The sequence below is a fragment of the Sinohyriopsis cumingii genome, unplaced genomic scaffold, assembly GCF_028554795.1.
Source record: "Sinohyriopsis cumingii isolate HCF-2022 unplaced genomic scaffold, ASM2855479v2 utg001110l, whole genome shotgun sequence".
NCBI lineage: Eukaryota > Metazoa > Mollusca > Bivalvia > Unionida > Unionidae > Sinohyriopsis > Sinohyriopsis cumingii.
This window is the reverse complement of record NW_028315961.1, coordinates 1,504,665-1,521,206: the sequence shown is the minus strand read 5'-3', so window position 1 is coordinate 1,521,206 and position 16,542 is coordinate 1,504,665. Positions and strand designations below refer to the sequence as shown.

The 16,542-nt window shown below is 37.4% G+C and overlaps 2 protein-coding genes across 5 annotated transcripts in view; both read left to right on the top strand.

The window, feature by feature from the left end:
- Nucleotides 1–16,542, top strand: part of LOC149772833 (nephrin-like) — a 311,073-nt gene that overhangs the window by 159,571 nt on the left and 134,960 nt on the right. The window lies entirely within an intron of this gene.
- On the top strand, nt 585–5,469 carry LOC149772834 (uncharacterized). The gene is made up of 3 exons (XM_089947218.1): nt 585–984; nt 1,263–1,653; nt 2,013–5,469. The coding sequence occupies exons 1-3, from the start codon at nt 585–587 to the stop codon at nt 2,152–2,154; spliced, it is 933 nt and encodes a 310-aa protein (XP_089803344.1). The 3' UTR covers nt 2,155–5,469.

Genomic DNA, 16,542 nt, shown 5'->3' with positions numbered 1-16,542 from the left:
ACCTAAAACATGAAGGCGCTATTATGATAAGGTACTTTATTATGATAATGTACTTACCATAATATGTTTTTCAATTACCATGAATAAAGTGACCATGTGTGTGTGTGTCTTTTATTGGTAAATGATGGATTTGAATACTATTTTTTTGATAAATAAAGCAGAGGACTTATTTATTTAAAAACAATACTGCATATTGCATGTACACATGTTTTCATGTCATCTTGTTTCATTCTGTTTTCATTTCAGGACTCCACCATATGAATACCTTGCAGATGTTGAGGCTGAAGACCCGTGTACCCAGGATGATTTATTTCAGTGTGAAACAGTTACTGAAAAAGATAACTTCCAAGAGGAAGAGTAGGCCTTGGATGATAATTTCAATCAGATAATTGCTAACTTACCACTTGAAGAAGATGATACAGATGTGACAATGATTCCCGTTGATTTTGACATAAGGCAATGTATTCGTGAATTGATGAAGGACAATGTTCAAACTCCCATGCAGAAAGAAACAAATGACCTTACAATGCATCTATTAAAGGATGAAAATTTTAAGAGAGTCCAGTAAACAGTTTTAAGTTATTATGAAGTTAAATGATAACCTGCAGATGAATAAAGATGCTAGAAATGCTGTCAAACCAGAATGCGTATCTGAATTCTACAAAAAGTGTCACATGTACCAAACAAGTGATGAATACAAGCTTTCATGCTTTTTGATGGTTGCTGATAAACCTGTACATTCACAGGCTGTTTTGTACCACGTGCGTTTTAATTTAACAGTAGATGCTAGAAAATACTTGTTGAAGGAAAAGGAGAAACTTTTACCCATTTCGTCAAGAAAGATTTCAGAAAGACAATGTTCTTCATCTGTTACAGGTAGTGCCAGAAGTAAGATTTGGTATGTTGGTGGTCATTATCTGCACAAGCTGAGATTCAAGTATAATAGTATCCAGCAGTCAAATTGCTTCAACACATCAGAACAAGGCTAGTCATGTTATGCAGAGGCCAAGTGCAAAATGACAATTTTGGATGGATTGAAGCAGATGGAGCATCATCTTATAGAGTCGATAAATGACACAGAAAGTTTGACAGAAACTGAAAGAAAACAGTGTCTCACAAGAGGATTGACCAATATTTCTGATGACTGTTTACATTTTTCATGGAACTGTGTTCCCAGTGTCTCAAATTATTAATTGATAAAAACATTAATATGTATGGCTCAAATTTGCACCAGTTTTGTGTAAGTGAATTATTGGGCTCAGGTGCACTGTATGATCTCTGGTCTGGAATTATATGCAAAAGATGTTGTGAGGAAATTTCTCCCTCAAATTCAGTTGAAGATCTGGTTTATGATTTATCACTGAAAGCCTCATGCATAAAAGAACTTTTCGAAGAGATAATTCAAAAATTTCTTGCTGTCATGCTAAATCAATTTAGAAAGGACTTTCTTCAGGCAGTGTCAGTTCAGAAGAAAATGGCACACCGAAAACAAATTTCAAAACAGACTTGTACCAAATTATCACCTATTTCCTACAAGAACCTCACTGAGGATAAGTCAAAAGACAAGGTTGTTTCTCATCACTTGCTCAAATCTGGTATTTTGGAAGACAAGTCCTTTCTTATGTCGTTCAGGAAAGAAGAACTGGAAAACATGTAATGCATATGGGATTAAATGTTGGGCAGCTGATGGAAAGAAAAAATGTCAAAATTTTTTTTTGAAGGACTAATCCAGTCAGAGAAGATGATGAACCCTGCATTCCTTAGAAGACCCACAGCTGTTGAAATATAGCATGTACAAGAAAATGTGTCACAGCATGTAGTTCATGGCACATATAAAACAGATGACGACACAGATACAGAAAATAAAGTAACAGAGCAGCAAGTGAAAAAACAAGTATCATTGAGTAGCAGGAACAAGTTAAATCAGGCTTGAAGGCCGTATTCAAAGAAGATTATAATAAATAAGAGAGTTAGGAGAAGAATGATGAAATTTGCAAACTCTGCCAAATGGAATATGTGAAAGGGGAATTTTGGATACAGTGTCATGATTGTTCTGGCTGGTATCATAGAAAATGTGCAGGATTAAGTAATATTAAGAGATGGCAAAACTTCAGTAAGACTGGAATAAAATTCCCATGTTTGGGGTGTCAGTAAATAAGAATGTATTTTATGTCATGGACACTCACTAATATTGATTAGTATGATTTATTTAGCATACTGTATATTGATTTTACATTCATGTGACACTGTCTTCTGCTTGCAATGTTTTCTATACAAGGTTTTCATTTGAAGACCTGCGTACCCTCCCTATCACATGTGATTAATCCATACCCATTACTTAAGCCTAGTTAAACATTAAGGTATTGCACTGGCAGTGAACATTTCTTTTGGTAATTACCTTTATTATTACAATTGGAAATGCACAATAATTGTATGTTCAAATTTGTAGCACATATTGTGTGTTTTTCAAGTTTGTTGACCTTTGAGGTTTCTTGTGAACATTTTATGTCATTATTTTTAGGATACTATGAACAAACTTCATGCATCTGTATTTTGTTGGAGGCCGCATACATCAGTTAGTATATTCCTTGAGGATGAGACACTTTAGACTATTTTGTAATGTGCGAGCCTATAGAGGGAAAAATCAACAAAATCATAGTTTTAAATGGCAAATATCATGAACCTAAGGAATGTGCCTGTTACCAGTCATGAGTGAAATAAGCTTTATTCCATGTACTTTCAGATGACAGCATGATCTGCTGTGACTTAAGATCGAAGACTACACTGTTTTTCTATAAAAGTGAATAGAATTTTGGCACTAAGAAGTTTTGCACAATCTTTTCATGTTTGATATTTTAGTGATTCCCTCAAGATATCTTGATATAAATCCTTCTTTGTCTTATTACTGCTGCATTTCTGTATTTTTACATACAAGAGTATGACATCATTTCATAACTTTGTTGCAAACTTAGTTGTAACTGGCTGTTATACATGAAGAAGTAACAGTGATTGTATCCATATTTTGTGAAGCTTGTGAACATTGGAATTTTAAGACCAATATTGTCATTCCTTATCAATTTCCATATCACCACACAGTGCCATTTTGGTGAGAAGCATAAGTATCCCAAAGCTATTAAAATTCTTGGCAGCAGAGAAACCCAAAGAAAACACTGGACAGGAAATTTACACTGCATGTATTTTGAGTGACAGCAAAGAAAGGTATTTGGATCAGTAGTATAAAACTTGGAATAACTTTGGAATGTCAGTTATTTTTGCATATAAAAGTAAAGCAAGAACTGCAGAACAGTTTTTCTGGTTACAGTCCAACACTGACAAATATGTACCTGACTATGGGAAACTGTGCATTTATATATTGCTAGAGACTCTCTAATAAAAGTGGAAGATTTTTATCATTAAGGGTTGAAGATTCCAGAAACGTTGTGCAGCATTTTGAATCACAGTATGGTAGACTCATCACAACTCTTCAGAAACAAAAAGTGTAAAATTGTATTTCTTGAGATGCCTCCTATCTCAGTCTATGAATGGAACAGGAGTAAAGGACGTGATGACCCCAATCTATTCAAGGAGCAGGATATTCAGCTTAAGGAGCAAACTGATTTTGTAAATTGAGTTATTACTGCATTTAAGTGAGCAACAAGATTCATTTTCATCTAGATTTAGACTGGACTTGTACCACTATAGGAAAAGAGCAAATAAGGAGAAGAGACGGAGCTACAATTTCAGTTTATACTTGGAGGGTGTACACCCAAGAGAAGTAATATCTAAAGTGTGGTGGAACAGATTTCATTCTAATCTTTAAGCTCTGCTTTTCTCAGTACAAAACATTACTGGGCTAATTTAGTTCATATAGGGAGCATGTAATGTGCTACATGTAAGATGCCCAATTATTGTTTTCAGTGTAACAGTATCATGTACTTCAACTACAAGTGTTAGGCATCACTAACATTAATGAAGATTTAGGTTGTCAAAGGGCAGGCACGGTCCATTCAGAGTTTAAAGTATTTGCAATTTGTTATCTATATATCTATCAATGGCATTACTACTATTATTCAAGATGTACTTTAATGTTACAGAGAGATAATCAATGATTCTTTTTGTTAATCAAATGAGCATGCACAGTGGTGAAGTTTTTTGTACAGCTTAAAAAAAGAAACAATTATGATTATATGTTTTATAACTGGATGAATAAAAATGACATTGTTTCACACACAGAGTATTAAGAAGGAAGCAATAGCCATTTTACACATTGCAGCTAGTATCTTGTTGATGTTCAAAAATAAGTTGACTATACAAGGATTGGACAGACCCTATATCTATGTTACTGGTTTTGCGAGTTACTGGCTTTGCAGATAACATATAATAACAGCATTCAGTTAGTTATTTGTCTAGCATAACATGGAAATCTGGATGATGTCACCAAATCACTTGGCTGTAGAAGGTTGGGACAGACCCTTCTCTTAGTCACTAGGTTTGGAAATACTAACAGGTACTAGTGACATGCAGTTATATGCCTAGCATAAAATATAAATTTATGCTTGGGGTTTTCAAATCACTTTATTGTGGATGGTTGTGATAGACCCAATCATTCAGTGACATGTTTCAAAATACTAGCTATCTGAAAGATTATATAAATGTACTTTCATGTAGCTGCATTTAAAATTTTATGCTGCAGTAAATTGTGCATACATTGATAATAGATCAACAACTGTGCATTTTTATTTCATGATCAGTCTGGTTTTGTACATGTAAGCAATTTTACTCCAAGAACATTTTTGTATGTATATAAACCACCACTTCCCAGTTTACAAAATCATCCATGCAAGTATGGTCTTATCTTGGAAAACTAGTTTATGTTTTGTATTACTTACAATATATGTTTTGTATTACTTAACAATATATGTTTTGTATTACTTACAATATATGTTTTGTATTACTTACAATATATGTTCCTTTTGTTTGATGTTTGTTCTCTTCTATGCACAATGAACAATGTAGAAAAAATAGTATAAATTATGTTTTGTGAGAGGTCATATATATTTTTTTCTTAAAACAATCATTAAGTTGTGGTAACACTAGTTCTACAAGTGTATTAATTAATCAGAGCAAGGTTGACAACATTTCAGATTTGAACGGGTTTTAAAGAGTCTTGTCAAGTACGTATAAAAATTGCTGTACAATATGCATTGAGTACAGTTTTCACTTGTGTCTTTCTTGTTTTTGTTGTACTTGCAGGCATGAATATTTTACGTGCATAGTTGATATTATATAATCAGTTTTTTAAAAGTTTTAATGATACTATCATTTGTTGTATGTCATATTTCTAAATAAGAATCCATTTAAATTTTGTATTTGTTTGATATATTTCATGAAAGAAAAGGGATCTCCCAACTTAAAAAAACCTATAGACCATTGTGATGGGCAAATGTCATACTGTCTTGTATAAAAAAATGCAAATTTCAGAGTGAATTACCTATATCAAATTTTAAACTAGTATACAACAATTGTAATAATTTTTTATAACAGTAACTTTTAATCCTTTATTATAAAAATTTAGGTGTAATAATAATAATTATTATTATTATTATTATATAGTCATTATTTTCCCATTTGTTCCAAGCAAGCAGTATTACAAGTTCAAATTATTTTCAATTCTTAATATATATGTAAGTTATACAAAGTCTAACTTGCCAAGAAACAACATATATGATAAACAATCATTTAGACCATTAACCAATTTAAGAAATTTCTGTTCTGCCATATCTATTCCATCATCCGCAATTGACCCAGTTCAGAATTTGAATTTCGTGCAGTTAATTGGCAGAGAAATTGGGTCATTTCAGGGGAAATAATTAAGCTGTGCATACTAACTATTATACAATCAATACAATAATCATGATTGCACTACAACAAAATTAAAATTTCCAGAAATGCATTAGATAATGATTAAAAATATTTATTTCTCTGATGCATGGATGTTATTTAAGTATAACCTCTTGAACAAATCATATTTTGCTGTTGAACTGTGTGCCGCATAGTGTACATGTTTTGAAAATGAGAGTCGCTTGTATATATGTGCAGTGAAGAAGACAATGTCTAATTCTTCCATGGAACAGGATTCTGAAAGTTGAATCGAGTTAATGGTAAGTAAAAACTTACTTTTGCACCTACCACTGTTCTGTAATTAAAAAAGGGATGTAACGTAGAGTTGCAAACGTGGTATATGTAGCTCTTTTCACCAGTTTTCACCTGAGCGCAACACTGTCCTAGCAGGCAAGATTCGCGAAATTCACTCATTTCAGAGCCCGTAACTTCAGTTTGGTACAATGCAGAAAAGTTGCTGATGGCTTGAAGAGAAAAATATTTCAGGAGTAAAACAAAACATATAGTATGGTCGTGTGCCTTCAAAGACAGAAATAGCAGAAGGAAATCGAGAGTCATGGGTGGAACGAAGAATTTGGAAGTTACTTACCTTCTCTCTTATATAGTATGGTAGACAGGGTCCTATCTCAGAATGGGTCATGGGGGGTAATCTAAGGTATTTTTGTCACTCTGTATGATTTTTTTTTCCTTCAGAATATTATTTTTGTTTCTCAACATCAAGCTCGCATCAAGCACCTGTGAATCAGAATACTAAACTTCCAATGGAAAGCAGATGTCATTGTTGATGAGGACACAGTGACAGTGTCATCAGCTAAATCCTTCTGTGGGAACTTTTATCTGATATAACTAGGAAATAAATGTTGAAACAACTTCATTGAAACATTATAGTTGTTATGAGTACTACATTTAATGTGTCGGTAATGACTAGTCTACCTTGCTATTGATGCTTGAAATTATCAGTCGAGATGACAAGAGACTTTTGTTTTGTTTGCTTGGTCTTGAGACCTTTACTGGAGTCCACTCGAACCACAACTGTGAAAACGGTTGATCTCACACCTATTTATAGGTTTTGGGAACATACTCTGGAAATTCATAACAAAGTTTTCACGAATATTACTGAATATGGAAGAATGCGGAAAGATTAACCTGAGCGCCCCCTAGTGGAAAGCTGAGTGCCCAATACACACATTAGTAAAAATGGCACCTGATTTCAAACGACAAAAACAGCAATTATTTCACAATAAATGATACAAAGATTTAACATTGATGATGAACAGCTTTGTCACAGTGGTGACAAAAAATTATGAACTTACATGATTATTACCTTAATCCAAGAGAAACGTTGTTTATTTCTCCCTCAGAATAGAAGGTAAGTGAAAACAGTTTACAGTGCTGTAATGTATAAACTGGGCTTCAGAAATCTCCCCCCCCCCCAAGATGATGAATATTGAACCAAATCATTTACATAGTGTACCAAATTACTTTTCCTTTGTGCAAGTGTGATATATCAAACACTGTTACTACAGTTACTATTATATGCAGTGGAAACAGAGGTACAACTTTCCAACATGAAGGGAATGTAAACAACAAAAGGAAATTATAAATTATCTCAGACATTAATGATATGTGCAAATACACTTTATAAGAATATAAGTTGACAGGTAGTCAGGATTGTTTCAGTACAACATTGACATATCTTTCTGAGTTCAGAATATTCAAGAAACAGACTTGCCTACAATATGATGAAATTTTCCATTAGAATGATTCATATCTTGTTCAGGTGGGGATGTGTATATAGGGACTTCATAAACATGTAATTTATTCCTGTCTTAAGATCGGTCTGTGGAATACATTTATCAGATTTTTCAGTTGTGTTTCATATATAATTAAAGAGAAATTATATATTTAAATCATTCACTGGAACTACTAAGTGCTCACTGACTTTGAATTAACACATTATTTGGAATTATTGTGAATTCATTTAAAGACAATTTGGTTTGCATCATTGTGGTACATAAGGACATTCAAGACCATTGTAATTCATGTGAAACATTCTATATTTATGAGCTTGTGCTAAGACATGTAGGATTATTTTGGATTTAAGTCACAATTCTGTGTCTTTAGAGTGTTCACCTGGACACTGAGAAATAAATTGTTTATTACTAAACTTGATGGTTTCACTTCTTTCTGTTACATAGCTCAAGGCCTAGAGTTATAACATAATAATACATCACAGTCATCATGTTCTGTATCTTTTTTCAACAATTCTTAGTTTGGAACAGCAGCATATTTATGTGGTGTACAGTGAACATCTGATTGTTTTGCTGCCACATGTGGATTTCCCTAATTCATGGACATTCACTTCATTCCATTCTATTTTATTCACCCAAGATCTAATGGCAGAGCTATATTGCATCCAACCAATGAGTGAAGTCCTTGGCATCATCACCTTACATTGGACAGCCCATTTGTCACTGGGCTTCATTCAGTGTCTACTCAAGAAACTTTACTCTGGGGATATCCATAACATTCTGTCTGGAAGTTTCACAGCCCAGCTGTGACCATTGTATAGCCCTGTTGTGCTCATTCAGTTGCTGAATCACTCATTGACAGAATGAATCACTGGGCATTCATTTCATTCCATTCCGTTTTATTCACTATATTGCATCTGCAAACTTAAACCCTGGTTTTTTTTGTGCATAAACATAATATATATATATATATATATATATATATATATATATATATATATATATATATATATATAGAGAGAGAGAGAGAGAGAGAGAGAGAGAGAGAGAGAGAGATTGAGAGAGAGAGAGATCTTTGGTACTCATCACAAATAAAAGTTAATAAAACAAGTGAAATAATTTTGCAGTCCATGGTGAATGCCACACCTTCCTTTGCATAACATTATGATGTCATTTGTTTTGCCATAAGATATTATGTGTTACATATAATAATAGAGGGTGACTCATTAGTCAAGGACTATTCTCCCTTGAGGCCCTCTTAAGGAGAGTATAACAATGCACATTATATGAAGATAGCAATAATTAGTGTTTATTTTAACATGTTTAGTATTAAAATACTAAATTCCATTATCTATTAGAAACACATACATGCTCATGAAATCTCTTCTTAAATACTCTAATATTTTCAGCAGATTTTACATGTAGTGGAAGCTTATTCCACAGAACTGTACCAGAGTATTGAAAACTCTTTTTAAATTGCTCTGTTCTTGATTTTGGTACTAGAAGGTTTCCATGTGATATTGATCTCAACTGGTATTGTGTTGAAAAAGGCCTGAATAAGTCCTGAAGATACTCTGGTGCAGTTCCATGTAGACATTTATATAAAAGAACTGCCTTGTGAAAATCTATCCTGTCATATATTGTGAACCATTTGAGTTCTGTAAATAATGCCTTTGAGGGATGATCAACAGATGCATCTAAAATTACATGTGCTGCTCATTTCTGAAGTTTATAAATCCTGTCAAGCTCAGATTTAGCACAGTTTCCCCATACATTAGAACAATAATCCATTGTTGGAAGAATATATGACTTGTAGTGTAGATTGCGAGTTTCCATAGGCAAATATTTCTTGATTCTTCTGAGAAGGGCAATTTTGGATGACAGTGTTTTACAAAGCTTATCAATATGGTCATTCCATAATAAATTATTATCTATGGACACACCTACAAGTCTTTCATGTTTGACATTTTCTAATGGATGATTATTTATTGCAAGAGATAGTTTTGGGTTCCCTGACTTGTGTAGCTTTTGTAATGTCCCCAAAATCATACATTTTGTTTTACCTTTATTAATTACCATCCTATTTTGTTGTGCCCAGTTTTGGACTCTAATAAGGTCTGAGTTTAATCTTGTTTGGATAACTTCAGTATCAGAACTAGATGTATACAAGTTTGCGTCATCTGCAAACAAATCTGAAGATCATTGATATAGATAAGGAAGAGGAGAGGGCCCAAAACTGAGCCTTGAGGGACTCCTGAATGAATAGTGTGAGTTTGAGAGCTAATATTGCCAATGCTTACTTGTTGAGACCTTTGGTTTAGGTATGATCTAAACCAATTTAAGAAGGATTGTTAAACCTGTAACAGTTAAAACTTTTACAGCAGAATTTCATGATTAATAAGATCAAAGGCTTTCTTGAAGTCAAGGAAAACAATCTCAGTCATATGTCCATTATCCATTTCCTTCAACCAAAGATCAATTAATTTGGTAAGTTCTGTTTGGCACGAGTGGTACTTTCTAAATCTTGATTGCGCTTTATGAAATAGAGAGTATGTTTCAAAAAATGTATAGACCCGAATTGCTACATGCTTTTCAAACAGTTTTGACAATACAGGTAGAATTGATATTGGTCTGTAATTTCCTGGATCCTCCTTTTCTCCTTTCTTAAAGATAGGTGTAACCTTTGCACATTTCAGTGTTTCTGGAAAATTGCCATTCATTATACGTAAATTTATGATATGCGTTAGTGACTTTGTTATTACTGGTGCAGCAATTTTATGAATTTGTGGACCAATACCATCCAATCCAGAGGATTTATTAATATTCACCTTAATTAGCATATCAAAAACATCAGCTTCACTAACATTAACTACTGAAAAATAATTATCATCAGGAATTTTAGCTCTTATAAATAATAGAAGAGCATCAAGTTCAATTGGGATGTTAGTCTGGATCTGAATACTGTTACTGGAGATGCTTATGAATAAATTGTTGAACATTTTCACCATGTCTGAATAAATTGTTGAACATTTTCACCATGTCTGGTACAGATTTTGCTATATTATCATTTTGCCTAAGTCTAGGGGGAAGACAACTGTTCTTGGGTGGGTTCAGCTCTTTTAGATGCTTCTACAATGTCTTGATACTCTTACTTTCATCAATAGCCTGTTTTTAGAATTTCTCTTTTGCCTTATCTATCAGGTGCTTAGTTTTATTCCTCCACTTTCTATAGCTTTTCATGTCTTTTTTCTTGTGGAAATTATCTCTTTGGCGCCTATCCTCATTGATCTCAAGGGTAATCCACTTGGGGCATGCGTGCATAAGGCAGCATTGAACATCTGATACCATTTGTCTAAAGCAATGTTGACATCAGCTATATTGCAGACTGATTGGAAGGGTTTGCAAACTAAACCATTTAAGAATATTTCCTCATCAAACTGTTTGAAGTCCCTGTATTGTATTTCAATGTGTTGGCCATTTTTAGATGATTTTGGAATATGTCTATTTACACAGACTGGGTAGTGGTCACTCAGTGTTTAGTCTGGCACATTAATTTCACTTATGTTTTCAGGTTTATAAGTATAGACATGATCAATGATAGTAGCACTTTTATCTGTTACTATAGTTGATGTGTTAATTAATTGAGTAAAGTTGTAAGTTTCAAAGTTACTTATCCATGTTAATGGTGGAGTTTTCATGTAGTCAATGTTAAAATCCCCAAATATGATAGTTTCTAAATCTTCCTTTAGTAATGCTTTTTGAATTTGAACCTCAAATCTATCAATCCAGTCAGCTGTGGAACTAGGTGGCCTGTAAACTGAACATAAGATTATTGGCTTTGATTGGGCAAGGGTTACTTCGATCCAGATACTCTCTACCCCAATAGTCTCTAGATCAACACGTCTGTTATAAATAATGGAACTGTCTACATAGAGAAGAATACCCCACCCCCATGGAGTCTATCTTTTCTTTCAAAGTTGAAGTCCTGTATTTGGAGAGCCGAATCATTAGTATCATCGGAAAGAAAGGTTTCACATAGACCTAGAATATTGACTGATCTAGTTTGCTGTAATATTAACTTGATCTCATTCAGTTTAGGGAGGATGTGTTGAATATTTAGGTTGATTACTTGCAGACCTCTTTTGAGGAGGCCAAATACATGACAACTTTGATCAGAGGATTGATTTTCAGACAAGGTAGTATGCAATGTATTGTTTTTAGATTTGACAGATTTCTTTACATTACCTTGATTATTTACATAAACACATGAAGAAGATAACTTATAAGATCCATCTGTTGTACCATGACCACATGTAGTGGATATATGAGAATGTTCAATATGAGGCTCATTTGCATACATACAAGAAGACATTGACATATTAGACACTTGGGGGGCCTCAGAGGGAGAAGTAACTTGAACAGTATCACATAGTTGTTTACAAGTTAACAAGTTGCACTTTGTACACAAATCAGATAGTGCCTGAAACCTAGAATTACAATTATTACATTGAAAAGTATACACATATTCTAATGCATTTTGTTGCTGGATATGTGTTGCATAGGCCTGTACATCATAGCCTTCTACCTATTGGTATGTGCACAACTTTTGCTTATGTCCTAGTTCGTTACAAAGATGGCAACGAATCTGTTTTCCATGCAGACACTGCCGTGTTACATGACCGTGCTCTCCACAATACAAACAGTTGTCTGACTTCATGCCTAACCCCTTTTATAAGTCTTATATACTTTATAAGTCTTATCTACTGGTCTATATTCCTAAGGAGCGAGGCAATACCTCAGTTGGACAAGTGGATTTGGTCTCGCTGGTATAATTGTTGGTTCACTCCATTGTCTTTGAAGAAGGTCCTGTATTGTGGAGCAAAGAGTATTTGGAAATTTTCACACAGCATACTTAGGGTGTCATTTAGTTGAGTCATAAGTATATCCCTTCTTGGCAGTAGACCTGAGATGATTATTTCACACTCTGTGTTTTTGGACCTGATGGCATGCAACAAGCTTTCATAATTATCATCAATGCCCTTCAAAGATTGGCCATTACTGTAATTATTGCCACCAGTGAGAAGAATTACAGTATGATATGGTGACATATCCATTTCCAAAATTTGTTCTGCAATAGTATTAATAGTTGCACCTCTATGGGTTTTTATGTCAGTTTTATATAACCTTCATGTTCTTACTCCTTTAATTATTGATGATCCTATGAGAAGAGATCTGTCTTTAACTATGTTGTTGATTTTGACAAGTGGGGGTTCAGATGCATTGCTTGAACTTCTTGTTTTCCATGACTAGACTGACCGAGAGTTTGGTGACTGCTGCTGTATTTAGTATTTGTATTTAATTTAGCTTCTTGCTGTGGGTAATTGGAGGTAGTCTTTAGAACAGTTTCTTCTGTACATGGATTTGATGGTGAGTGAGACACATGATGGTCAGTGTTTACAGCATGTGCTTTAGCTAATTTTTGGCTCTGCCCATCTAATACCTGTAGAAGAGACTCATCTTGTTTAATTGGTGTGGTTGCATCTGTTTGTGTGTATAATGATTTTTTTCTTATAGCTGGTTTTGGTATGGTCTGAGTGCCCTGACATGCTCTTGTGTTTTGGTCCTTTGACATGTTTGTGTCTGGTGTTGTCTGGGTTTTCTGGTACACTTTTGTTGCCCCTGGTTTATCCATTTGAACACTGTGTAGACTCTTTGATTTTAGTGCAGAGAGTTCCTGTTCTAACCTTTCTACTTGGGCCTGGAGAATACCTATCACTACTAAGCACTGTATGGAGGTACAAGGCTGGTTTTGGGTCCCATGGAACTCAAAGGAATTTGTTGCACCTATCATAAACTGGGGTCCTGGAGTTTCCTCCACATTGATAGCATCATCATCATCATTGGCGACTCGGTCTCGAAAGACCATGCGAATAGCGCCCTTGGGGTGTTGCCTGTCTCTGTTGGCAACGTCTGCTGTGGCTGTGCAGGCCTATACGTGAGTGACAGTCCCTACTGCAGTTGGTGCAGACATACTGGGAAGTCTGCATTACTGTGGTTGCTGTTGCGTTCTTCTTTCTCCTACGTTTCTCTGCCACCAACTGGCCTCTCCTCGCATCAGCGACTGATATGCCATTGTTTACCATCAGTCTCCAGGTGCCTCGGTCCTCAGCCAGCTCTTCCCAGCCATCGGGTGAAATGTTGCATGCCTTCATGTCCCTCTTGCACACATCTTTGAAACGGAGTGAGGGGCGTCCGACTCTTCTCATGCCAGTGGCCAGCTGTCCATATAAGATGTCCTTTGGCAGCCTTCCATCCTCCATGCGTCGGACGTGACCCAGCCATCGAAGGCGGCGTTTAATTAGCAGGGAGTACATGCTGGGGGTTCTTGCACGCTGCAGGATCTCGCTGTGTGGAACACGGTCTTGCCAGCTGATTTTCAGGATGCGTTTTAGGCACCGTATATGGAAGGAGTTGAGCCGGCGTTCTTGCCTCATGTAGGTACTCCACGTCTCACTTCCATATAGAAGGGTGCTGAGAACGCAGGCCTGGTAGACTCGGACCTTGGTGTGCTCTGTCAGCGCGTTGTTTTCCCAAACCCTCTTTGTTAATCGAGCCATGATGGTGTTTGCCTTTCCAAGCCTTCTGTCCAGCTCCATATCAATCGAGAGAGTGTTGCTGATGGTTGACCCTAGGTAGGTAAAGTTGTTGACTGCTTCCAGGGTGACACCGTTGATTTTGATTGAAGGGGCAATGGTGGTATCTTGCACGCTGACATTTGTTTTTTTCCAAGCTGATTGTGAGACCAAAGTGCGTGCAGGCAACAGTAAAACGGTCTCCCAGTCTCTGGAGGGCTTCCTCGGTGTGGGCCACAAGAGCTGCGTCATCTGCAAAAAGCATCTCCCTGATGAGCACAGCTCTCACTTTGGTCTTTGAGCGCAGTCGTGCCAGGTTGAACAGGCTCCCATCAGACCTGGTGTGTAGATATATGCCATCCGTGGACGTGTCGAAGGCGTAGGACAGGAGCAGGGAGAAGAAGATCCCAAAAAGTGTTGGTGCCAGCACGCAGCCCTGCTTCACACCACTGTTAATTGGGAAGGAAGTTGAGGATGATCCATCATACATGACTGTTCCCTTCATATCTGCATGGAAAGAGATTATCATGCTGAGGAGTTTTGGGGGGGCAACCGATCTTACTCAGAAGTTCAAAAAGGCCCTTCCTGCTGACCAAGTCAAAGGCCTTGGTGAGGTCGATGAACATCATGTAGAGTGGTTGACCTTGCTCTCTGCTCTTCTCTTGGAGTTGTCGTAGGGAGAAGATCATGTCTGTCGTCGACCTGCCTGCTCTGAAGCCGCACTGTGATTCCGGGTACACACGGTCTGCCAGCAACTGCAGCCTGTTGAGTATGATGCGGGCGTACACTTTACCAACAATACTCAAGAGCGAGATCCCTCTGTAATTATTACAGTCACTGCGGTCGCCCTTGTTTTTGTAAAGGGTCACAATTGTGGCATCACGCATGTCTTGGGGGACTACTCCTTCCTCCCAGCAGCGGCAAAGTAGCTCGTGCAGTGGTTTAATCAATGCTGGTTTTCCACGTTTGATAGCTTCGGGTGGGATGCTGTCACTACCTGGTGCTTTGTTGTTTGGAAGGCAGTCGATTGCTTTGCTGAGCTCCTCTAAGGTTGGCACTTTGTCGAGCTCTTCCATGGTGGGCAGATTCTTTATGCTGCTGAGGGCTGCATCAGTGACTGACGTTTCTCGGGAGTATAGTTCTGAGTAGTGCTCCACCCATCTGGCCATCAGTTGCCCACGGTCTGTGATCTTCTCTCCCGTCAGGGATTTCAGGGGAGCGACCCTTTCACTGTAGGGCCTAGAGCCTTCTTGATGCCACTGTACATGCCTTGGATGTGTCCGGACTCGGCACTTCGCTGGATCCCTTCACACAGTTGTTGCCAGTACTCGTTTGCACACTGTCTAGCAATGCGTTGGGTGTTACTTCGGGCACTTCTGAGAGCAGCAAGCGTCCGTTCATTAGGGCATTTTTTGTAAGCTATGAAGGCTTTTCGTTTCTCCTCGATTTGTGGTTCCATCCTTGATAGGTGTGCATTGAACCAGTCCTGGCTGGGTCGTTCCTTCTTGCCAAACGTTGACATAGCTGTACTGTAGATGGCACCCTTCATGGCGTTCCACTTGGCTGTAGCGTCATACTCAGGCAGGTCCTGGAGAGCCTTGTTCAGGGCAGACACATACTCCTCCACCTTGGCAAGGACTGACATCTGTGCAGTGTTTATGCGAAGACATCCTTTTGGTTTTGTGCGGTGTAGCACATGTGGCTGTAGTCGCACTCTGCTGCTCACAAGGGCATGGTCGGAGTCACAGTCTGCACTGTGGTAGGTTCTGGTGGAGAGGACGCTGTTAAGGGCAGAGCGCCTGGTGATGACCAAGTCGAGTTGGTGCCAGTGATGAGATCTGGGGTGTTTCCATGACACTTTGTGTTGTGGCTTACACTTGAAGAAGGTGTTTGTGATGCACAGGCCATGGTAGGTGCATAGCTCCAGCAGTCTCTGGCCGTTTTCGTTGGTCTTTCCAGTGCCATGATATCCGAGGCAGGTAGGCCAGGACTCGTGGTCCGCACCTACTCTGGCATTAAAGTCGCCGAGGAGGAATAGTGGTTCATTTTTGGGGCATCCTTTGATCTGTTCGTCCAGCTGCCCATAGAACTGATCCTTCACGTCTTCTGATGACATGAGGGTTGGGGCGTAGACACTGATGATGTTGACAGGACCTGAAGTAGTGGTGAGGCGGATGGACAAGAGACGCTCAGTGCCCCCTGTTGGAGGTTCAACCGAGGCCAGGAGATTGTTTTTGATGGCAAAGCCCACTCCGTGC

Coding starts and splice junctions, on each gene's coding strand:
- LOC149772834 (XM_089947218.1), top strand. CDS start 585: ATGAAGTTAAATGATAACCTGCAGATGAATAAAGATGCTAGAAATGCT. Junction 985..1,262: donor CTTCAACACATCAGAACAAG/GCTAGTCATGTT, acceptor TATTGGGCTCAG/GTGCACTGTATGATCTCTGG. Junction 1,654..2,012: donor AAAGAAGAACTGGAAAACAT/GTAATGCATATG, acceptor CTGCCAAATGGA/ATATGTGAAAGGGGAATTTT.